This window comes from Podospora bellae-mahoneyi, chromosome 6 (assembly GCF_035222275.1).
Source record: "Podospora bellae-mahoneyi strain CBS 112042 chromosome 6, whole genome shotgun sequence".
NCBI lineage: Eukaryota > Fungi > Ascomycota > Sordariomycetes > Sordariales > Podosporaceae > Podospora > Podospora bellae-mahoneyi.
This window is the reverse complement of record NC_085885.1, coordinates 1,595,081-1,619,667: the sequence shown is the minus strand read 5'-3', so window position 1 is coordinate 1,619,667 and position 24,587 is coordinate 1,595,081. Positions and strand designations below refer to the sequence as shown.

Below are 24,587 nucleotides of genomic sequence, written 5' to 3'. Positions count from 1 at the left end.
AGAGGTATATTAAGTTAAGAAAAAGAATAAAAAAAGTTCATGCTACTCAAGTTTTGAAAAAGTTAAGACTATTTACATGGGTATATATAACAGGTATATCTATAAAGCGGAGATTACGCTGGGATTCAGATAGAGAAAGTTAGGATTAGGCTGAGATTGAGATACACCAAGTTGGAATTAAGTCTTAAGAAAGCAAAGACCTTCTAAAGTAAAGCTGGGAAAAAAGACTACCTAAGATAATTAACAACCCTTTCCTATATCATAAAGAATTTCAGTCAAGTTAAGACAATAAGCACACAAAGCCAGGTCTGGGACATCTTATACTAGAACGGCATCTATGTAGGTAGAGTCACGACGATTGATATATAAAGCTAGGATTTCAAATATCTAATGTTTGGACTGTAAGTCAATGAAGCTGGGGTTAGTTTTTATGTAAAAAGCAGGGCTAAGTTATCCAGTTCCTACCTCATCTTGAGATGTGAGATGTCCACTTAGAAGGCTGAGAGAATGTGTGGAAACTTCTCTTTCAGATCTGAAGACAAAGAGAATCTCTCGAATAGCCAAAACTTACTTCTTACTCCCGGAATCGACGAATTAACTGCAATTCATACGCTGGTCATTTGGACTGTCATAACTTCATATCAACATTATGCGCTTCAATGTGGTGGTGGTGTAGTCAATCATCTACACTAACGCCCAGTTGCGCCACACCCGAGGCTGACACGCAATCAGGCCAGTACTCGCGAGAGTTTCTGAGTCGGTGACGAGGCTCTAAACTCCTTGATTTGCTAAACTGAGCATTGATGCTATCAGCGGTCATTCGTCAATTCTATGCAGCTGCATGGACAAGTGACTGGACGGGAAGGCCATTCTTGTAGGAATTGACCACTCATCGTTGTCCAGCATGTCAAACATCTGGAGCACTGAATCACCTGCTCATAAACGCCAAGGTTGAATGAGTTTAAAGTGAGGGGAAGCCCCCGAGCCCGTGCCTGGAATACCAAACTGAGTTACCCACTGCCCTGCCATGGAGGTGCGCCTCCGGTCCGCCTTACCCGCCCGCCTGCACTCTACGTAAGCTTTCCAGGGGCGAGGGAGTTACCGTTCACCGAGCGTGCATGCGCAAACTTGCTTTGCCGCTCCCCAGTTCCCAGTTATCTGGGTCACTTTCCTTTGACTGCCTTTTTCCCTCTTCCATCACCCTCTACCCGCCAAACAAACCCGTCGCCAGCAGGTTTTGGAGATTGAAGCCGTTTCTCTCCAAAGATGCCACTGCCAATCGCGGCCAAAGGTAAGTTATTGTTACTAGCCTTCTCCTGTCAAAAACCACAGCATTGTCTTTTGCGTTGTGTTCCCCGCACCCTTGTCTGCCCCGCCAATTCTTCAGTGCGAATCACCGTCGTTGTTTGTCGCCTGGGGTTTAGGTCAGCACTGGCCACTCCCGTGACAAGTGGCGAATGGACGACACGCAAGCCTCGAGGCAGCTCATTTTAATCGTTGGGATACTTGATCTCTGTTGAATCTTTCTCGGGTTTGGTATTGTTGCTTTCTCATTCAGCAACTGTCAGTGAGAGGGAGGCAGCGAGGAATATCTTCAAAGTTTCCAAGTCGAGAAGTTCCCAACGCTTGATCTTGCCCCACTCTCTCTACCTTATCATTATCACTCCGCTTATCGCATTTCTTCAATCCCCCCATCATCCTTACACCAGACATCGAACATGCCCCCTGTTAACCACGCTTTGCTTGCTTCAGTCAGCATAGCTGCTGTCGGCGTAGCTGCAGCCGTAGCTGTAGCTATCTATGAAAGCCCCGAGGTCCGCCGCGTAGCCGAGGACCTACGTAGACGCATCGCCATCGCCCTCCGCTCTCTCGGTGACGACTTCGACCCAGACAACCGACAGCCCCGTTTCAACCGCCCAGAAGACGCTCACGGATTTTATGAATCTCACAATGTTGATGCTGACGACGAAACACGGAGGAGACAACGAGAGGAACTGATGTATTGGAACGCTCGCCGGAACGAACAACAGTCACAATCGGCCGAATCGCCCACTCCTCGCCTTCCTACCTTTGACGACTTCTTACGGCCTGACAACTCTGGTGAACGCGGTACTTTGGTTTACAACACTGGCGCCAACCCAGCGGATGATTCAAACAATGTGGTTAGACGCCGTGGCAACCTCGAAGGCGTGCGCGGACTGAATGCCGCAATGGTTTACAACCCCTTTGCTGATGAGCACGGTATCGAATTGGAAGAGCGCCCTCACATCGACGAGACGGAAGCCGCCAATTTGTTGAAGCCCGATCATGACGAAACCGTATCCGATATCTATGCCGCTACTCCCCGCAGCCAGAGCCCTGAGCCCGCGCAAAAGGCTTTTGCTGCTACCAACTCTGAAGTTCTCTTTGATTTCGACTCGCAATCCAACGATACCAGCCTCCGTGATCAGTTTCCCGACGCCTATGAGAAGACCGAGGATGGGACTCACACTCCCACCACCCGCAGCGAGACCATCGGCCGCGAGGAGGAGCAAGACATGTCTGCCAGCTACAGCAGCACCCAGTCTGATGCCTATGCCTCGATTCAGGCGTGGGCTCAGTCCAACACTGGGTTTTACTCGCCTCTGCCTGTTACGCCTGAGCCACCGATGTCTGATGGGGAGTACCTCAGCCAAGGACAGAGAACGCCTAGCGATGACATTGCCTCTATCGCTGAATCTGGCGTTGATGTCAACTTTGATGCTGCTTCCTCCAAGGATGGGGACTATGGCGTCATGAGCGATAGTGACGATGGGATCGCCACTCCTGGTAGCTGGTCCGAGGTTGGCAGTGTGATTAGCGAGACTGAGAGCGTTGCTCGGGCTTAGAGGAGGCGCGGTTGATGTGCTTGATGATGTTTATACGGGGTCTATGGATGTATACCCGCGATACCACCGACCATTTCTTCCTGTTTTGGGTTTGCATTATATATGTTTGGTGTTTTGGGCGTTAGCAACGGTTTTCATAACAGGGAAATGGGTGGTCAGGCTTGGGTGTTCTTGTTAGGGGTGACTATAGGCCCGTGCTATCTTTTTTGAGAAATCTAGCAGAATATTGCCAAAATAAAGAGGATGTCTTCGTAGGTATCATCGTGTCTCGTAACTCGTATAATATAGATATGCTGCGGGGGATTACAGTCAAAGGTCGTCTTGCTTCTTATTCTTCCTTTCCTCTTCCTTGTGATGCTGGACGTAACCCTCATATAACTCTTCCACCCCAAGCCTGAATTGCTCTTCCCAGAAGGAGTCCTGGTGATATTTGTGGTGGCGGAGGTGGTCGTTGAGGTGGCGGATGGTGCTGTTGCCGAAGATATCTTCGAGGTATTGGAGGAAGTAGGCTGTATGTTGGTAGCCTCTGTCCCAGGCTTTTTGGGTATGTTAGTAAGGGTGGGCGGTGATTGAGGGTTGGGTTAGGGGGTAAAGGTAAAAAAGGAGAGGGGGTTGAAATGGAAAAGAGGGGGAGGGGGTTGAAATGGAAAAGAGGGGGAGGGGGGGGAGGGGGCAATACCGCCATCAACCTCCTTCTTCCAATGCGGCGGGGACAAATCACAATTCAGCCTCACCCAGTCAGCGATCCCTTCTATTAACCCCCCTGGACAAGTGTGTTTTGCGTCCCACTGGTAGCAGTGGACCAGTTCGTGGGTGATGACGCCGATGATCTCGTCACGGACGCGGGTTGGACTGTTGGAACGGGAGGCTACGTTGGAAATGTGGTTGAGGTTGAAGTGGATTTCTTTGTGGTCGTGGTCGAGGTCGGTGCCGGTTGTGTAGGCCACGCCGTCCATGTCACGGAATATGAGGGTGACAGAGCGGGTTGGGGGTGGGGTGAAGGAGTGGGAGGAGGGGGTGTGGTAGAGGAGGCGGAGGACGTTTTGGAGGCAGTCGGGGAGGACGGTGGCGGGGTTGATGGAGGTGAAGAGGAGGGCGGAGGCGGGGTGGATTAGGTGGCGGTTTTCGAGGCGGAGGGTGGGGAGGGGGAAGGGTTTGGGGGAGGAAATGGTGGTTGTTTTGGGGTCATTGGGGGTGGTGTCCCTAGGGGGGTGGATTGGGATGGGAGATTCGGTTGCTGATGGGGCGTCGGATGGGCGGGAGATTGGAGGTTCGAGGATGGTGGTGGGCCTGGGGGCTGGGGTTTGTTCGTAGAAGGTCATGATTGCGGTTTTACGAGGGGAGGATGATGTTTGGGAGAAAATGAACAATGGCATTTGGTAGGAAGCTATTCCCAGCTCAAGCTTATATCGGGTCCAGCTGTATGCAGGGAGGTGCCGCTTACATTGCGCACCAACACCGACAGCGTGGTGTTCTAGAAGGCGGGGCATATCGATAAGAGGTGGGGAAATAGCAACAGGAGGTGGAGAATTGCGGAGAATTGAGGATGCCGAGACCCCTGACAGCAGTCATTTGCATGGCCCGTGCTCCACTTGGCGTGGGCAAGGGGTGACGAAAAGCTGCAGAGAACATCCCGCAAACAGAATTGTGGTCTGTGTCCCTTCCTCATCGACGTCGAGCCAAATTTACCTTAGCAATCCACCACAAGGAACGGCAACGAAGCTTCAAGTCGAGGTCCGCGTGTACTCTTTCGACCCTGCAATTGCGCGTCTTTGGAGCCCTATAACGGGCGCGACTGCCGGCATCCTGTCGCGAAAGCTTGCTGATAAAAACCCTGGGCCGACAACTTAATAAGCAGCTCATTTTTTGTTTTGTTTTCTTTCTGCCATTTTCCGCAACCTACCACTGCGACCGACCTTTAAGCATACCACCTCGACCCGGTCCCGCAACGTCGAAAACCTCCTCCATCCATTTTATCGCAATCACACCTGAAATCCTCTGCTTTGGAGGATATGGCAGAACCAATCTCTGAGCAGCAGGTCATCGACCTTACCAATATCCTGCGCACCGACGCCCCTGTCGACACCAAGATTCAACACATCAACGTAGCCAAGTCCTGCATCAAGTCGCACTACATCCCCGAGCCATGTATCGCGCCACTATTCGACGCCCTCCGATCTGCGTCCAGCTCTCAGCATGGCGTTCTGGTTAATACTGGGTTTGGCACCTTCAACCATCTCCTCACCCGACTGAGAAAGCAAGATCCCAAGGGCCTGTCGAAGGAGGTTGCGCGCACAGGGACATTGCCGCTGCTGGCTGAGAAACTGGGCGATCATAAAGATAAGATTCGATATATCGCGACACAGGCTCTTGTCACGATATACAAGGTGGCGCCTGAACAAGTCGAGCGCGCAGTACGCAACTTGGCCATGACCGGGAAGAACCCAAGGGCAAAGGAGTCAAGCTTGCACTGGCTCCTTCAGATGCACCAGGAGAGTAGCATGCCGTTTAGGAGCTATGTGCCATCTTTGATGGATTTGCTTGAGGACGCGGATGCCACTGTTCGCGACACTGCCAAGACCACTGTCATCGAATTGTTCAGGTATGCCCGCAAGCTATCAAGTATAGGATATAAGCTGACTTGACCAGAAATGCCCCCAATACGGCCAAATCGGACCTAAAAAGGCAGTTGAAGAATTGCAAAGTTCGACCAGCTATCGAGCAAGCGATCGTAAAAGAGCTCATCCCTACCGGTTCTGCGTCAGCCTCACAAGCAGATTCGATAGACGAGCATCACCTCCGTCCTGCTTCTCGCCCAGCCTCTCGTGCAGCCCTCTCAGCCAGCGCATCCTCCCATGCCATCGACCGCCCGATTACTCCAGCTCCCGATAGCTCCAAGACCTCGGACCCGGTGGAGCCGTCATACGTCAACACGAAGAGCGAGCTGGACGAGATACTACGAGACATGCACGCCCATTTCGAGGGCAGAGAGACAGAGCAGAATTGGATGGAGCGAGAAAAGAACGTGATTAAGCTTCGCAAACTTGTCGCTGGCAATGCTCCGCAAGACTTCACTGAACGATTCCTTGATGGGCTTCGGGCACTCTTGGACGGGATGATCAAGGCCGTTACCTCGCTAAGAACGAGCCTGTGCACCCATGGATGCAACCTTATTCAGGATTTGGCGAGGGCGTTTGGCCCAGGAATCGATCCTATGGTGGAGATACTCATGCAAACGTTCATCAAGCTTGCCGCCTCGACCAAGAAACTGGCCAGTCAGCAAGCAAACATGACGGTCGATGCCATTATCTCCAATGTTACAACGACACCAAGAATAATGCAACATATCTGGTTTGCGACTCAGGACAAGAACGTCCAGCCAAGACTCTACGCTTGCGGGTGGCTTCAGACCATCTTGGTCAAGGAAGCACATCATAAGCATCATGTGGAACATACGGGAGGCCTGGAGGTCATTGAGAAGTGCATCAAGAAGGGTCTCGGGGATGCTAACCCAGGAGTAAGAGAGAAGGCTCGCGCGACGTTCTGGAAGTTCAATGCCATCTGGCCTGTGAAGGCAGAGGTTATCATGGATGGGCTCGACGCAACAGCGCAAAAGCTCTTGAGAAACGACGCCAACAATCCCAACCCTGTCAAGCGACAGCCAGTCGCAGGCGGAGCTCGACCAGGACTCGGTTTGTCTAAGAGTACAATGGAGGCACCAAAACCGAGCATTCGCGACGCGATCATGGCCAAAAAGAAGGCTATGGCGGGGACTTCCACCAAGAACCCCCCCACACGGCCTGGTTCGGCCATGGCACATTTCTCACCGGTCAGAACGGCCACAGGATCCTCTGAAGCTCCCGCAGCAACAGCACCCAAGCCAATGGCTATCCGCACGCGACCCGAGTCAACCACTGGTGGACTTTCTGGTGCACCCATGAGACCCGGGCGTAAGAGACCCGAGGTTGCTCCTAGGCCAGCAACTGCAGGACCCTACTCGGTACGAAGTCACGAGCAAGCCTCCAGTGAGCAAACCAGCCCGCCGGATTCCCGAAGGCCAAAGTCAGTAATTACCCCAAAATCCATATCATCCTCTCCGAAACGGACACTCCCTAAGCCGACCCGTCCGAATCAGCCCGAGTCGAATCTTCCAACACCCGCCAGAGCAGGAACTCCCAAATTTGCATCGCTGCGCAATACGCCTTCCAGGATTGGTCAACCCCTATTCAGTAGCCCGAGAGCAAGTACAGTGGACTTGAGTGTACCTACGATATCCGTGGCCAAACACACACCACCCCATGATAGACATTATGAGCCAAGCCCCCTAGAGTCTGTGGAAACCCTTCCCAGTTTGTCGGATACACCCTCTCGGACAAGAGAGGAGTTTGCAGTCCCGTCTGTCGATGATCACGAAGAGATTGAGCTCCCTGTTCCCACATCAAAACCACCTAGCCCCGCCCCTCAGATCGTGGAGCCAGTTTCCACCACCACGACCCCGACTACCCTAAAGGTGTATGAGGACCCTTTCACGGCAGAACAATCTCCGCCAAAACCCACCTTTGAGGTACCCGTGTTGGAGGACAAGCCGGTCAATGAAGACGCGGCTACACTGCTCCGCCCAGCCCCGGTCATTGTCAGCACCGGCGAGAATGGCGACATCAGTAAGGGCAGTGTCATGTCCCCCGAGAAACTCAAGCAAAACTCACGGTTGCTGGAGAGCGGAATTACTAAGGTCAAGGCCAAGGCTCTGGACGTGCACGGGTTCCGCAAGTTGCAATCCATCATCAGGGACAGCAACAACCACAAGGACTTGATCACCGATGAGAAGTTTGATGCCCTGCTGATTGGGCTGTTTGAGTACCTCGAGTCCCCTCTGCCGAACCTTGCACCGGAAAAGGTGCAGGATGTCAAGGCTCAAGTGCTGGCCACGATCAAGGTTATGCTCAAGAAGATGAGAGCGAGGTTTCAGCCTCACGTCTCACGGGGATTGGAGAGTTTGCTCAGGGCGAGGTCGTGTTACGACGGGAGGACGCACATGGTTAGTGGGTTGGAGTTGCTGGCCGGTGAGCTGGTCATGTTGGGGGATGCGGGGGAGATTGTGATGGTGTTGGCGAGGATGATGCAGGGGTTGAATGTGGATGACGCGGAGAGGGATAGTAGGGTTGTGAGCATGGGCTTGCATGTGCTGAAGGAGATGATGGAGCAGAAGGGGGAGGGGTATGTGCCTAGTGAGGGGGAGCTGGAGGCGCTGGCGGGGCTGGCGGCGAAGTGTCTGGAGAGTGTGGAGAGCGCGGTGAGGATGGATGCGGTGTTGCTTTGTGTGGTGATGCATGCGAGGGTTGGGGAGGGGAGGTTTTGGGAGGCGGTTAAGGGGGTAAGGGAGGATCCGAAGAGTTTGATTACCTATTATATTGTTAGGAGGCAGAGGGAGGGGAGTGTGAGTGCTAGTGCTGCTTAGGGGGGGACATAAGCGAGGGTTTTTTTTCTTTTCGCTGGGGGGTGTTGGAGTTCTTGTGTGTGTGAGTGTGTGTGTGTTGAGGGAAACGGAGGGGATCTATTCAAGTGTTGTTCTGCTTGGGATTGTAAACAGGGAAACGAAGAGCAGAAAATGGGAAATAATGACATGGGATAGGGGTATATCTCTAGGGAGGGATTGGTTCGTTGGCTGGCTTGGGGTTGGGGCTGGGTGTACAGGATTACACGTGCTGATATAGCCTCTTTGTTGAGTATGCTTTTGTAGTTTCGATATCTTTCTCTTCTTTTTTGTTTCTTCCACTTCTGGGCGTTTTTCTCTGGGTTTTGTTGTTGCACCTCTCACTTCTATAACTTTGTGTTGTGGTACACGAGTTTGTTGGGAACGGTTAGTCGAGTTTTAATACCACTTTTGTTCATGGAATACTAGTCTATGAAGGTCGGATTGAGGACCGTCAATGCTTGGGTTGAGGACCGTTAATGTTTAGATTGAGCACCCTTAATGCTTGGATTAAATATAGCAGATGCTTAGATTGAGGAGAGTAAGTATTAGGATTAAATATGGTAAGTATCTAGATAAAGGCTAACTATTGCTTAGATGGAAGGTTATTAAGGCTTAGGTCTAATTAAGGTGGTGAAGGCTTGGATTGTTTTATCTAGAGATGGGATAGGATTTTAAATGGTGTAATAACTCGAGTATGAGGGGGGAATTTCAACCGCTTTCTTATCTACCAAGGATCCTAACTCCCCCGTACTTTTATCGCAACTCTTAGTCTTATATCCAAGCTTTCTAAGTAGGTACTCACAGGATCTATTGTTTACCTAGCTGAAATATGAAGACAATATCATTCCTTCACCTAGTACTAATCTATCTGGCAAGTCTTTGAAGATAGACTCAAGAAAGCCACCAAGTATCTGCAGCCCCTGAGTAGGTGGTTGGTAACTGCTTTCCATCCACTATGTATTACTTTAACAGCTCATTAAACTCGTTATGACAAAGAGAGAAGTAAATGGTATTGCAAAGCCTCCGCTAGGCAGCAGCACCATATGCACATGCACAAAGAGATCAATCAGTCCGCAACAGGTACCCCAACATCTTGATTCTGTGCCAAGTTGGAAAGCAGAGTAGCCACCACACTGGTATACGCAAAGAGAAGCAGGAACTTGTGGTCTGACTGCAGCCCGCCGCTTCCACCTCCAAAGTAGAATGACCCAACGCAGAATAAGAGACTGAAGGCTATGATAACCATCACACTGCCAATTTTCTTCGTGGGCACTAGGTACATTATCATAACAGGAAGAACGAAGAAGATCGCTGCCATGAGGATGATAAAGAGATGTGATAGGATGCGGAGGGTGATAGCTCATTGTAAACGACTTTCGGGTCTCTGGCTCTGGTTGGCGGAGGAGAAAAGAGTTGGTAGAACATACAGTCTTAGCATCTCAAGATCTGTGGGACCAGACTTGTCAATTAGAACAGAATTACCTTGACGCTACAACCTGCTTTGCTCATTATCTCCGCGGTGGAAACCACAAAGTTGTCGATGGCGCTGGGCCGTGGGCCCAGAGACCGGTAGCCTTTAGGAAGCAACCCAAAGCCCGAGTTTTCAGGGTCCAATCCTCTGTCATGGTCTGGTTGGGCGAATGCTGATGCATGATGGTGTTGGCGAGTGTGAAAACCGTCCTTTTATACAGACCATCGTGGGTTAGCTCTGTCTCTTCTGATAGTTTGCTCCAGACTACAAAATAAAAAGACATACCGAGTTCCTTACACTCCATCGTAAGCCTGTCGACAAGCTCCTGCTTCTTCCGACCAAAAGCATTTTTCATCAGACACTTCTTATAGCCATCCTGCCCCTGTGCTCGGTTCTCCTGCTCCAACTCCTTCACCTCTTGGAAGGTCTCTTTGGACTTGGCAGCCCAGTGGTCCAAAATGAAGGAGAACTGTGCTTTGCAGGCAGGGAAAAAGAGCCACTCTCGGCATCCTTGTCTCTCTTCTGCAATCTGAGTGCGTACGAACGGTTGTTCTGGGTTGAGTCAGCCTGCAACCAGGCAGGTGGGTGCGCAAGGTAGACCAGGGAGTATACTTACCGCCGCTGTCGTCTCCTCCAGCCTCTCGGAAGGGAAAATCTGAGCTATTCAGGGTTTCCGTGTTGCTGGTGGGGCTACCATCACTGCCTAGTGATTAAGGAGTTAGTATATGGAAGAATTCTCTTAGAATGGCGGACTCTTCCAGACTTCGTGGGGAAAGACGGCAGCCCTCAGAGCCTTACGGTCTGGTAAAGAATGCAGGCCGATAAAGAGTTGTTGATACTTACTCGTGACTTCCTGGATGAACAACCCTTTCTCCAGATCAAGCTTGTCCAACTCCCTGATCGCCAGTATATCTTTCTGTCTCCTTTACGATGATGTGGTGAAAGAGAGAAGCCGTGAAGGAGAGAACTACGCGGTCCCCGCGGGAGGTAGCTCAATGGCAGCCAAACCTCATGACTTCCAGAGAAACTGCCACGGCTGTTATCTCACACACCCATCATCGGTTATCCAGAGCCTTGTGCTTGCCAATATACTCTCAAGCACCAAGGCGCTCCATCTCCAGGTGGTGAGCGTATGCCCAGCAGGCTACTCCAGCAGATGCTTCTCAATCGACCGCCTATGATGGGCGCTGAAGGCATGCAAGCCGTGATGCATGTTGACTGATCCGACCTTGGGAGGGTGAGATTCCTCAACCAAGACAACGCAGAGAGAGCGGAATGAAGCCTGGATGAGAGAAAGCAATTCCTCCTAATGAGTACAATAACCTGGAACGTGCGTTAGCGCTCATGCTTCAATGTGTCACCAATGGCCAAGAAGAGATATGATACAGACTTACTCAAGTGTGCGCATCCAATTTGACTCTCGGAGATCTAGTTGGTGGTAGTTGCGATGATGTCATTGGGAAGAATGAGTGTTTGATCCCACAAGGCTGCGGAAACAACCAAAAAAATGGCACATGGTGGTGGTTGCAGCCTCCGGGCGGGACGGCATCTTCTCATTTGTGGATATCAATCACACACCATGCTCGAACTATTTTGAACTTGCAGCAAGGCTTTGGGTAATGGTGGGTATAATATGCAGGATATAGGTGGCTTAGTGATCAACCGGCATAATGTGGATGTGCTTCTTCTCTTCTTTATCTACAGAGATGCGCCCTGTCTAGCAACCATCCGATGGCCCTGCCTCCAACATCTTTGGCCATTATATACAGACGAGCTACCCCCTATTCTCTCCACATTGGCCATCAATACATTCCCATGTGTATCCCAAAAAAGGGTCCAACCTTCCGGGTATGTTGATGCCGCCTATCTTGCGTTGTGTATTCCTCCAGCTAACGTCGGGAAAGAAAACGAAGATATGTCGAAGAAAGGGAATGATTTCTGAATCCAACAGCCCTCGAAACCAACAGCTCTCTACATAATGGTGATCCCCGGTACCGAGATCGACGTGAAGCAAAAATGAGATCTGCACCGATGGCATCCACGACCCTGCCGAATACCAACATCTTCAATCATAGTGATGATTCTAGAAGAATATAACACAACGGCATATAGACGATTTTGAAGTCCCGGGAAACTTGCATGATGCCGAACGAATGGGATCATCTTGAATTCTTGTGCTCTTGGTCATTTGGTGTCATTTTGGGCTCCTGGGTGGAAGGTGTCGGCACAACTTGACGTGCATACTCTTTGGCCTTGCCCTTGGCTGCAAGAAGTTGTTCGGACTTCTGGTCGACCGAGCCAAAATTGGAACGTCTGCCGTAGACGCCGGCGGGTTGCTTTGGAAGATCTTTGGCAGAATGAGCAGTCTTCACGAGAACATGTCTTCTACTCTGGAATACTTCCGCGCTCGACATATTGCGAGAGGAGGACGGGGAAAGGTCTTTGGGAGTTTTGTCCTCATGGTGTCGGGTTCCCGAAGCGGTGCTGCTCGTTTTGTTGTCTCTTTGCTTTTGAGGAGACGCTGGCGGGGAAGGGAGTGGGTTGGTGATGGTCATGTTGACGGGGGCGGTATGGTCGACCGCTATGGGTAACGACAGGTGAGCAGTGAGGAGTATCGTATGACTATGTGTAAAAAGTTTTGTGCAAGCTGACCAAAACCCAAACAGGTGGAAGGATTTGAGAAAAGTAAGTAACAAACGAGCCATCACGGAGGAAGAAGACAGCAAAACCTTCAAGTCAGGCATGTTGGACATCATTCAGAGGCTAGCACGTCGCCGAGGGACCCGCCGTTCCAGCACGCGGGAGTACAGGGGCAAATTCGGAAGCCCACTGCAAGCACACGTCCCGGGCCGCGTTCGGCGTTCGAATTCTGGTCACGATGTGGGACTAAGCCTCTCCGCAATCCCCCGACTTGCCTTGTGTGCGGGCTCAGCGATTCTGAACCGGAAGAAGAGCATAAATTGCCTCACTGATCAACACTGCTTATGGCCTGTATGATCGAATTTTTCTTTTTTTACGAGACGTAGGACCAACAGGGGGTCTGACACCTCGAAAGTTCCCCGCCTAGACGATTATGTCGCCCCATTTCGGCGACTGGGGAAGAGATGGCGCCATCATATTTGAATTCAAAAGTTGTAGGGATCAGAATGTGTGCTGTGCCGTCTTTATTTGTCCAGACCGCGGCTCACCACGAGGGGCAGGCTTCCAAGTGATGCGCACATGGAGTCATAGCACGCGAGAGCGAAAATTGGCAAACGTAAGGTCCTTGCCCAGTCGTAATGCACCGTTTCTCTGTGGGGGCCAGTGAAGAAAGCTGTCTCTCAGCCAAGGTAACCTAGGTATTTGCTCAGGTTGGGGATAATACGTCCTTTAACGTTTGTTTTGTGGCTGTCAAGAATCAAATTTTCCTGGCTAAAAAACGTATCTGCTGACAACTGAAGTACAACTGGCCTTCGCGCGAACCCGAGCATCTATGGCTGCGCCTCCCTGCCTCTCTCCCAAGACCCCTGCCAAAGCTGTGGCTTGGGATACCGTCCTCCTTGGAACAAAAGGTGACTTCATGATGTGGCCACTCACAAATTTTCAAACATGGTTGCTGATGGCGCAGCAGTGGTGAAATCCAGGGTCAAGGCATACATACAGTAAGGCGTTTTCTAGATATGTTGGCTGAACTGGTACCATGTGAAGAGAGCAAAAATATCCAATAATATTTAAACGATCTGGCTACCCCCCAGCGAAATCAAAAGAAATGCCTTCAACGGTCTGTAAGAAAAAAGAACATTTTTGATGGGCAAGCAATCATAAGCTGAGACCATGGACACTGAAAGCTTAGATTACACACTTATGAAGCTTGGATATATATAGGTAAAGCCTAGACTCTATACGTCCAAAGATGAGATAAGAGATTCCGTATGCTTTGATATATTACCGTTCATTATTCTTGTAGAGACCAGCTCTGTTTCCATCATGATCTCCGTCATGATTTTCGCTTATAACCCTTCTTCCCGGGGTTATGTAAACATATCAAATATATCAACTCAAAGGAATCTAACAGAGATCCAGATTTTTGTCTGGATTTGGCTTTGGTAGATCTGACTTGGTGCCGGCCTTGGCCACACCGCTCATATGAAAGCCCTGGATTGCTAAAAAGTATCAATCAGTTCTCCATCGCAGTTCATTATGTTTTGGGCGTACTCTGAGACAGACAGCAGTCGGGATGTGTTGATGGCAGTTTGTGAGGCTCAAAGGTCAATGACCCCTGAATGGACTCGGTGGCTCTCTCACTCGCGCTTGTTCATCATTCTACAACTAATGGTGAAGCAAAGTTACACCATTTTATCCCACTAGGCACATCTCATCCCGAAGCCACATTTCATCTCAAAGACAAATCTCATCCCAATGGCTTTTTTTGTCTGACCGAGTAGTAAAGACCCTTCAAATCCATCTCAGCTATTGCGAGTTAACTCACCATGTTGAGTACCCAGACATTCATCAAATATGTTTTGCTGCTATCACACAGTAAGACACTAGGTATGTTTCATGGTCACCCATGAAGTGGCCAACTTCCAGTGCCAAAACCCCAGCTCTCTCACCAACTTAAACCATATACACAATAGCACTTTACCACATACACACACGCATACATGCATGGTGAACTCTTCAAACATATTCCTCATGTTACACTCGCAAATGAAAGATCCACACTCTGTCCCCGCGCGAGCAAACGAGGTAAAGACAGGAAAAATGCGCCCTCTCACGACAGTCTTTTTTCGCTGCTCGCAAGAGCATCTCCCAAAAAGAACTCACACCCCTTCTCTATGACCTCCCCAATACCAAGACTCTACCCCAACTCTCAGAACCTCGTTAGCCAACATCATCTCACACATAATAACCACTTCAAAAACGCAGACAATCTCCCAAAAGAAATCCCAAAGACAAACCATCACCACCAGAAGCTCTCTTGAAGGTTTAGACTAAGTAAACATAAACAAACATTCTAGGCTTGGATAATCGGTATTAAAAGCTAAGACAAAAGACTATTTAGAAGCTGAGATAAAAGACGGACAAACGACACCAAAAGTTTAGACCAAAGATAAATTTTGAGAATCACCATACCCATTAATAATTCAAAGCTACAAAGTGCAGTACTGCCCCTCAGACATTATGGCAGAAGACCCAATCGGGAAAATAAAGGAGACCAACAGTCAATACTCCTCCAAAGCTACTCAAAGCCCCTTTAAAGCGACTCAAAAAGCCTTCAAAACTACTCCAAAATCCTTTGACAAAGTAGCAAATAGGCCTTCTGCGCAATCAATAGGCATATCAGTAATCTTGAAAGACTCAAATCAACAGTCATACACATTCACCCCAACTTTCATCAGCAATATCACTTTCTCTAGGGCATGCCCCTATCAACATCAACCCCTCAACATCTCGTGTAGAGTCTTCCTCATATACAAATTCCCCTGCCGCCTCCTTCTATGCTGTTCTCTTATACCTAGGAGAACACTCCTCTCAAGTACTCTACAAGCCAGACTAAAAAGAAAAAGTCATCGCGTTACCCCATCCTCCCACCCCCTGCCATCACCACCCCCCTAAAGACTCAACTCCAAAGTCCTGTTATTCCCCCCTCCGGAAATACTACTCCCATCGGTCGGGTACCCTACACATGGCCACGTTAGCAATCTTACTGTCTAAAACTCTTCACTGCGAGGAAACTTACACCAAGAACAAATCGCAATGATGGCATACAAACACATAAGCAACATCCCCTCCAACCAATGACTCTTCCCGTCATTTATCAAATAATTCACCAGCAACACCGCAACAAACAACACCGCCACCTGGAATGGATCAAAGCTCAGCGTCATGGCATCGATCCCCATCCCCCACCCAATGATAACAAGCAAGGGGATGATAAACAACGCCACTTGCATGCTCGAACCCACCGCCACCCCAATAGCAAGATCCATCTTGTCCTTGATGGCGACAGTTACAGCAGTGGCGTGCTCGGCTGCGTTGCCCACGATAGGAAGAAGAATCAAGCCGACGAATTCTTCAGAAACAGCCCCGCTGGCGGTGATGGCGCTAATGGAGTCAACCATGTACTCTGCACAAATGGCGATAACAACCGTAGACCCGGCGAGGGTGGCGATGGCAACGAGAAAGTGCAATGTGACCTCATCTTTGTCGTTGTCTTCCTCTACACTGCCTTTGCCGGGATTACTGACGGTGCCGCCTTGGGTTGCCCCCGAAGCACTCCTCATAGGAGGCTTGGTCACCATTTCCCGGATCTTTTCATTCTCGGATTGCTCTGACCCCAAACCATGACCACTGATAATGCCAGCTGGGGCGACGAGTCCCTGAGAGACGGCGCCTTCGGGGACGCTGCGTCGCATAGGGTGGGTGAACGGTTTGGCTTGAACCTTCTGGCTTTCTTCGGCAAAGACCATTGAGTGCGTCTTGAGCTGGAAGAACAAGTAGGCGCAGTAAACGAAGAGGAGAATGACGGAGGTGCCTCGAGACAGCTTGGCAACATCGTTCTGTGGCGACTGGCTGGATCGGTCAAACACTGTCGGAACGATCACACTAGCCACGGCGAGGGCGAGCAAGCTGGCAGAAGTTTGCGCAACGGTGGTGTTGAAGTATTGTTCCCGTCTCCGCAGCCCGCCAAAGAAGAAGCACATGCCCATGACGAGGAGTAAGTTGGAGAGGATGCTGCCGATGAGGGAGGTCTGAACGATGACGACTTGACGATCAGCAAGCGCGATGATGGCTACGATCAGTTCGACTGCGTTTCTGTCATCATGTCCGGTCAGCATATCACAAAGCGCCATGCGGAGTCAACATAGCATACCCAAAGGTGGCATTCAATAGACCACCCACAGTCTCGCCCGTCCTGAACGCAATCTCCTCCGTCGCAAACCCCAGAATGGCCGCCAGGGGAACAATTGCCATAAAATTAACCACAAACACGGCAATCTTACTGACAGAGTGAATATTGGCAATTACAATACCAACCGGTGCTGCAATCAGCAACACATTGATCCATGAATTGAAGAATACCCGTTGGATCTGGTTCCTAACCGTGAACGGCTCCTTAGGCTCGACATGCTTGAGGAAACTGCTCGACTCCTTTTTCTTCTTCTTGACGCCATCGGCAGTAGCCCCCTCGGATGTCGTCGTCGCATCGCCTGTGACACTGCGTTTGAATCTCCAGCGCATCGCTGGTAACTTGTTAAGCGCACTGCTAGTGACCTTCTGCTCCCCTACCGACAAAGGGTTCGAGCCAACAAACGTCTCATTACTTCCAAACTGGCCATCAGCCGTATTAGGGGTCCGTCCCGATGCATTGATGTTTCTGCTCGTCGACCCGGGGCCGTTCAGCGGGATTCCCGGGGTCCTTGGGTCATCCGACGGTCTGATCGGCAACCCCTCCAGCGGATGGCCTTCGAGATCCTGATCATTGGCCGACTGCCATGCTGCAGTGTTGGTAGAGTCATGTGTGTATTTGTTGCGTGAGTACGGGAAGATATTCCACTTCGACTTGTGCCAGGCCACGTTGCGTGCCGCTTGTTTGGTCTGGTGGGCGTTATCTGCAGAAACAAAAGAAGACATTGTGTGGTTAGTGAAGGTTCAGTGTCACAATGAAGGCCCAACCCGGGATTGGCTTGGCATGATGGGGGGAAATGCCATGTCACTCGACCTGGAACAGGCAGACGCTGTGTCTCCTTGCGGTGTTTGAGCACTGCTTGCCGTTGTGTACAGCGAGAGGCCTTGGCAGCAGATCGCCAAGAGACACAGAGAAGCAGGGCAACAGGGAAAGCAGAACGACCAGAGCGAAAGGGGCGCCCTGAATCAAGGGTGCCTACAAGACATTGTCCACGCGCTTGCGGTGAAGTGGGTCGAGAGAGGGGCTCGGAAAGCTTATTTGGTATTTTAGAGCTGGTCGGCGTGCACACGACGTAATCTCGCCGCTTGAGGTCCCGGTGGTTTGGGTAGGATGAATCGGTGGCGCCGTGCAAGGGAGGCACAACGGCTTTGTGGTGTGGTGTTGTCGCGATTGGCGGTTGGTGGAGGGTGATTTGGTTGTTGGTGAGGAGGAGCGTCCTCTCAAGATTGATTGCGGTGCACAGGAAACGAGGAGCGACGGTTGGCTACGAAGGTGCGAAAGAGGACGTGTAGATAAGTGCGCGATTGGTGCTCCCCGCCTCGCATGAATGACCGATCTCGTAGGGTATCAACTGGTCTTCTGGCCAGAGTGAAACTTCACGAAACACAGCGGTAAGGATATGGGGCGTAAGCATGAGATGCAAAGACGAATGGGCACCTTGATGATCCGGAGTTGATAGGTGTGTTTGATAAGTGGTGTCGTGCCAGTAGCAGCTGTTTCGCGGAATCAAGAGGGTGGAGGAGGAGGGGCAGTGGACTGCCATGCGGTGGTATTGCCTAGGGATCGCGACGGGATGAGATATCAAGAACTTGAGGTTGGTGGCGGTCCGCAGAGGTTCATGTCAGCGCTTCTGCGACAGTGATGAGCGAAGTTTTGGCGACGCATGTAAGCAGACTCCCGGTCTGAGGGGTATGACAGTCAATACCGGGAAAGAGTTACTTGCCGCTGTTTCTCATGTGAGCTGGGTCTCGGCAGGAAGTGATGTCAACCCTCACCTCACCTCACCATCCATCCCATAGCTGATCATTTCCTGGAGGCCCCCAACCGCACGCACCCACAGTCTCTCAAAGAACCGATTTGTATTCCCACTCCACTGTTCTCTTGCAGACCAACGGTGTAACGGTGAATCCAACGATAAGATTCATCAAACCCTCCATCCATGCAAGTCTGTCGTCCTGGTGAAGCTCTTGGAGCAAATACCGCCCCATGATTGGACAGTTCTTCTGTAAGTCGGGTACCGTTGCTACTTTTGTGACCCCTGTCGGAACAAGCTTTTGCCAAGGGCGCCACCTGGCGCCGATCTGGGGTTGACGTGGTTCAAGCGTCCACCACAAGCTTGTCCTTTTCACTCTCACAACTCTCAATCCCACAGAGCTTGGCTTACACCCCACTCTTATTATTTCTCTTGGAGTAACTGTTGACCTATCAGATCAACTCTCAAATAAAGCAATTAGCAGTTTAAGCTTAGATACCCAGAATCATGGGCTGACACAAACCACAGCAGATTCGCCCTCACCAAAGCATGAGCCAAGCGGCCGAGGTTCATAGAGACGGCTTACCTTATTTCTCCTCACACTCAGACTAAGTACCTACCGTAGCACCCCAAGGGTTGTTTAGAAAATAAGCACCTGGTTAGTTCCAACATATCTGCTACTTTTAATTGTAAAATAATTCCACGACTCTTATAAGCAAGTTGAGGCCAGGCAGTCGCAATGGCAGTAGCAATGCAAATGGCAGGGGTGCACAGACACATGCATGTTGGATAGCCTTCTCTATACACCACAGTTTTCTGCCAAATCAACTATCTTGCACCTACACTTTGGGGTGCCACTGTGGCTTCTTCCACCAGACTCTTCCCTAATAAAATACTTATCAAGGTTATTCTTAACGTTGAACAAGAATTGCAAGATCATTTTACAAATAAAACAAGTTATATTATAAGACATTCCATTTTTTAAAACATAGGTTAAGATCGAGGAAGATACTTAGAAGTACCTTCATGCTTGAAGATCTATATATATAATTTACTTTGTCTTAGTATGAACAAAACCTCTATCATTTTCTACAACAGCATTGGCGCATTGTCGTACTTGAGGTAGATCCGAGCATAATTAAGACGCTATCCAAGCTTCATTTCCGGTAGGTTGTCTGAGTTGCAAACCGGCAATCAGACCTGCCAAAGCTAATACTAAACAAGTCCAAATAAGCAAACCAGATGTAGCTGAAACCCTGGCGAATCTGGATTTCCGATGAATTTGGATGACTTGATAGATTTGATATACCTACATAACCCTATTTGGGTACCTTGGGATTAGGTAGGTTTATATATCGGACTTTGCAGTGTTTAGGGTACGGAACTAGAGGAGTGATGAGGCTTATATATGGTGGGATGGGAGGTCTCTTCGTGGATGTAGGCGTCTTTGTTTGTGACGGATTCACAACTTGAAATCTGTTTAACCCCTAGCTTCTGCTTCGCAGTTAAACATAATGAACAATCTCTGGTTTAAACTTAAAAGCAGCCACAAACTTAGGATTGAAAGTTAAAGCCTTGAGTGATGATAGTTTCTCCAAGGTCATCGTCTCTCAAGATACTCGGTTGGATGACCAGGAAATGGCCCACCCACAGAGGTGGCCCACATTGGCTTGAACTTACCAGTGTCATTTTCTATACTAAACCCTCAACAACCCTGGACCTCCGAAAGCCCCCCCCAACTTTATATTGGTTTGGGGTGCGGCCACAGGCCTGAGGGTATGAGTAAGGAAGTGGGGCTCTCTGAGGATTCGGGGGTTCAGGGGTCATGTATATAAACGGTCTGCTTCGGACGTTCTATTTTAGACAGATCATCGACTTTTATTTCTTCGTATTGAAATGGTGAGAAAACACACAAAAACAACCACAACACCACAAATATATCCTCAACAGGGTTCTGAATGAACACACCGGCGTGACAGTGGCTCGCTCGCAGGCCGCACTTCACGTAGGACAAACAAAAGACTCTGTGGGCTCGCAGACCACACAGTAAGCACCGATTTGGCCTGATCAGAGGGCCAGAATTGCCCGCACGCATGCAAGGCACAAAATACGAAGAAATAAAAGTCGATGATCTGTCTAAAATAGAATGTCCGAAGCAGACCGTTTATATACATGACCCCTGAACCCCCGAATCCTCAGAGAGCCCCACTTCCTTACTCATACCCTCAGGCCTGTGGCTGCACCCCAAACTAGTATTTTGTGCCTTGCATGCTTGCGGGCAATTCTGGCCCTCTGATCAGGCCAAATCGGTGCTTACTGTGTGGTCTGCGAGCCCACAGAGTCTTTTGTTTATCCTACGTGAAGTGCGGCCTGCGAGCGAGCCACTGTCACGCAGGTGTGTTCATTCAGAACCCTATTAAGGATATATTTAGTGTTGTGGTTGTTTTGTGTGTTTTCTCACCATTTCAATATTCCACCCCCAGAGGTCAAAAATGAACCATTTCTTTTTCTTTTTTTTTGCTCTAGGTACCCATTAATGGCCAAATATACCGAGGAAAATATCGTAAATACCGAACAAGACATTCTTATTAGTATAAAATAGCGTAAAGCGTCCGATAAGCACGGGGTTTTACATTCTACATTAAGATACCGTATCTTAAGAACCTAGGTTTATAAATAAGCCTATAAAAATCAATAGCGACTTATTTAGGGCCAGGAAAACCTTATCGTTTAATAGATCTTTCGTTAAAAAAGTTTTAACTACGCTTTTACTTATACTAACGTAAAAGCTTTAATGATTAATATATTAATTAAATAAAGCGAAATTTATTTTCTTAAGAAATATTAAATTACCCGCTTTATTAATATGACGAACCCCTATCCAGAACCTCTGAAAGGGATACCGGTTGAAGGCTGCCTCTGAATAATCCTGGTTCGGTACAGCTAAACAGTGTACGACAAGATGTCTCAATGTAAACACTAGATACCGTGAATACAAGCTTGAATTGCATACTGCGGAACTGTCTATCTACACCGGCCAGTTCCTCCGTATATATAGATCAGGGGACCGTGGACCGTTGACTTACAGACGGTCCTCGGTCCTCTCCGGATTGGCCGATACTGGACCGTGGACCGTGAGACCCACCACGGTCCCCGGTCCCCACCTTATTGGTCCGTTCCGTCCTTCTGGACCGTGAGCCCCGCTCGATCGTACGGTCCAGCCCTGATTGGTCCGGTGTGCCCCACTGTCTCCCAAAACCGTGACAATTAACCGTTATTTTATTATTAAAACGAAAGTAAGAAAGAAAATTAATTACGCTAACGTTAATAAAGTTATTACGGAAAATATTAATAAGTTTTTTAATTTATATTTTACTATCATTTAAATTAAGTTTAAAAATAGGTATAATTATAATAAAGTAAGAATAATAAAAGGTTAGGGAAAGAACGGCTTAATTATAATGTCTTTAATAAAAAATAAAAAGTTTATATATATTAAATAAAATAAAAGAAGGACCTAAATTATTATATTAAAATATATTTCTTAAAATATAAAAGCCCTTTTCCCCGGGGTAATTTTTAAAGGTTAAAACTTTTAAAAATAATAATTTAAAAATTAATTCGATAAGGATTAATATATAGTTATATTATCGAACGGTTAAATTAATAACGACCTTACCGTAAAATAGTTTAAAAAGGTTTTTATTTTAAAATTTAATTAAAGGACTTATTAAAACTATATTTTTTAATTTATAATAGCTATAGCTTATATATTATTAACGATTTTATAATCCGGTACTATAAAAATATGTCACAGTTAACCCAACGGCAGGTCGCGCAGTATGTGGGGCGCGGGGCGTCCCTAGCCAATCATTAAGGAAACCAGGAGGCAGCCAATCAAGGCTGGCCAGAAGTGCTACGATGCCAAGAGGCCTGAGCAGTCTGCAGGATGCAAAGTGCTACGGGTGATCAAAGGCATAGCACGACGAGCACTTCGCAGGATGCAAAGTGCTAGGAGTGATCGGGGCCATAGCAGGGCGAGCACCTCAGGGCCCCGAGGTCTATATATACGGAGGAACTGGCCGGTGTAGATAGACAGTTCCGCAGTATGCAATTCAAGCTTGTATTCACGGTATCTTGTGTTTACATTGAGACATCTTGTCGTACACTGTTTAGCTGTACCGAACCAGGATTATTCAGAAGCAGCCTTTAACCGGTATCCCTTTCAGAGGTTCTGGATAGGGGTTCGTCATAAAATAATATTTTTTTTTTTTTTACTTTCCTATTAGTTATATATTTTTTAACCCCTTTATCTTAATTACTTTTTTAATATTAAAAAGGTATATAAAAGGCTTATAGTTATAAACGACGCTTTTACTAACTATATATTTAACGGTAAAGTCGATTTAGTTTAGCTATATAACTTTACTCGTAAGTAGGGCTTTAGGAAAAAAAATACTATTAGCGGTTAGCGTAAAATAAAATTATAGCCTATACGTAAATATAAATTATTTTTTTAAACTAAATAATAGTCCTTATAGTACCGTTAAATCTTTCTTCAAAAATATCTACTTTTTATACTATAGAAAACTTTTAAGTAGCTAAAAAGGTTAGGCGCCTACTTAAAAACTATATACCGGCCGGAAAATAATTTATAGTAGGGACTCTTATTAGTATTATATTTATATTAAAATCTAAAATATTTATTTATAAAGCTAATACGGTAAGGTACTAAAAAAACGCTTATAAATCCTAGGACGTAAAAAAGAAACGTAAGTTAAATAGAGAAGATTCGAATTCCGAGTTTATAAAGCTTTATAATCTAGAAGAGGCTTGTATTAAAGGGAGGGTGGTGGAGGAAGAAGTGGTGCCTAAGGAGGATGTGGAGCAGCCGGAGCTAGCCGAGCCTGTGCGGCGTAGCACACGTTATCGGGTTCAAACCCGGCGTAAGAGGGAAGCAGATGCAATGTCTGACTCTGACAGTGATTGAGCTACATTTTGGTATAACTTCCATAGAAATTGACCCAATATTGGTCTTGTTGTGGGGAGTGTAAGCATTCAGGGGTAATCTCATTAAGGTTGTGTGGCTGGTGTGGGGGTGGTGGTCCATCTCCGTGGGTGGGCCATTTCCTGGTCATCCAACCTACCCATCCTAAAGATCTCCATCTTCCAAAGGTGGGACTCGTCTCAAAAGCACCAGTGCCAAGGTAAGTAAGTAGTCACCAAGTCAAACAAGTCAAATCTAACCTAATATTTGACTTGACTTAACTTGGTTTGTCGAAGGCTATGAAGGGGGAAGGTGTTCAAGATGCTTTTACTCAAAATATCAATACACCCGGGTAGATACCGATGGATTTATTTAGACAATATCATGAGCTCCCTTTCATTCCGAAAAACCTCTCATCCCATAGACATATCTCATCATCCGAGCATCATATCGTCTCAAAGGCAACATTCTCAGAGGTATTATATCATCCAAAATACTCTTCTACCTCATCCACCATCATCAAGTGACCACCCAAGCAAAGAGCCGCACCTCTTCTACTTGACTTCTCCAGATATCCACCGCGATGGACACTCATATACACACACGCGCGCAACCGCTCGATCATGCACGTCTCAAAGCTCAAAGCGCACACACACCACCGTAGGCCACGTCCCCGCCTGCGAACGCGGTAAGGGTACCTAGAGATATCGTCGTTCAAGCGGTGGCTTCCTCCAGCCCCCAACGATGTGACTACCAAACGGGCAGCCTCTCCACCATCGCCGCACGTTAACACCGCCTGCCTAGAGCCCCCCGACAAGGGAAGGGGCAGGGCATCATTAGAGACACACACGTCGGGGACAAAACTACTTAGGTAGCATACCTCACATAGATAATATTAAGGGGTCTCAAGGACTCAGCAATCGTACCGAATTTAGGGAGAAATGATTGTAAAGGGCTTTTCCTCGCCAACTAAAGTCATTTTTATATACCTGAGATACCTTCGGATATATTTCTTGATTAATCCTCAGACTATCACACGCCACCCCAACAATCCAAACCACCCCTCGCCCTAAACTCACAGACAAATCGCCCGCTCCCTATCCCGGGTTTCCCCTCCGATCATATCCTATCCCTCCTTTAC

The 24,587-nt window shown here is 48.4% G+C and overlaps 5 protein-coding genes across 5 annotated transcripts; 2 read left to right on the top strand and 3 right to left on the bottom strand.

The window, feature by feature from the left end:
• The first annotated feature begins 803 nt into the window (after positions 1 to 803).
• Positions 804 to 3,101, top strand: QC761_602760 (uncharacterized protein). Its single transcript, XM_062880723.1, has 2 exons — positions 804 to 1,291; positions 1,753 to 3,101. Exons 1-2 carry the CDS (start codon positions 1,267 to 1,269, stop codon positions 2,865 to 2,867), a joined length of 1,140 nt encoding a protein of 379 aa, XP_062729428.1. The 5' UTR covers positions 804 to 1,266; the 3' UTR covers positions 2,868 to 3,101.
• Positions 3,017 to 4,385, bottom strand: QC761_602770 (uncharacterized protein). The gene is made up of 2 exons (XM_062880724.1): positions 3,547 to 4,385; positions 3,017 to 3,403 (listed from the first exon to the last, which is right to left on the bottom strand). Exons 1-2 carry the CDS (start codon positions 4,355 to 4,357, stop codon positions 3,177 to 3,179), a joined length of 1,038 nt encoding a protein of 345 aa, XP_062729427.1. The 5' UTR covers positions 4,358 to 4,385; the 3' UTR covers positions 3,017 to 3,176.
• On the top strand, positions 4,241 to 9,078 carry STU1 (suppressor of tub2 mutation). Its single transcript, XM_062880725.1, has 2 exons — positions 4,241 to 5,469; positions 5,517 to 9,078. The coding sequence occupies exons 1-2, from the start codon at positions 4,880 to 4,882 to the stop codon at positions 8,323 to 8,325; spliced, it is 3,399 nt and encodes a 1,132-aa protein (XP_062729426.1). The 5' UTR covers positions 4,241 to 4,879; the 3' UTR covers positions 8,326 to 9,078.
• A 732-nt stretch (positions 9,079 to 9,810) lies between these two features.
• QC761_602785 (uncharacterized protein) lies at positions 9,811 to 10,870 on the bottom strand (the record flags this gene model as incomplete). The annotated part of the gene is made up of 5 exons (XM_062880726.1): positions 9,811 to 9,986; positions 10,100 to 10,366; positions 10,431 to 10,517; positions 10,658 to 10,726; positions 10,867 to 10,870. 5 exons carry the CDS (start codon positions 10,868 to 10,870, stop codon positions 9,811 to 9,813), a joined length of 603 nt encoding a protein of 200 aa, XP_062729425.1.
• Positions 10,871 to 15,020: 4,150 nt separating this feature from the next.
• QC761_602790 (uncharacterized protein) lies at positions 15,021 to 18,691 on the bottom strand. Its single transcript, XM_062880727.1, has 5 exons — positions 18,482 to 18,691; positions 17,686 to 18,431; positions 16,671 to 17,409; positions 15,537 to 16,612; positions 15,021 to 15,476 (listed from the first exon to the last, which is right to left on the bottom strand). Exons 2-5 carry the CDS (start codon positions 17,690 to 17,692, stop codon positions 15,409 to 15,411), a joined length of 1,890 nt encoding a protein of 629 aa, XP_062729424.1. The 5' UTR covers positions 17,693 to 18,431; positions 18,482 to 18,691; the 3' UTR covers positions 15,021 to 15,408.
• Positions 18,692 to 24,587: the final 5,896 nt, after the last annotated feature.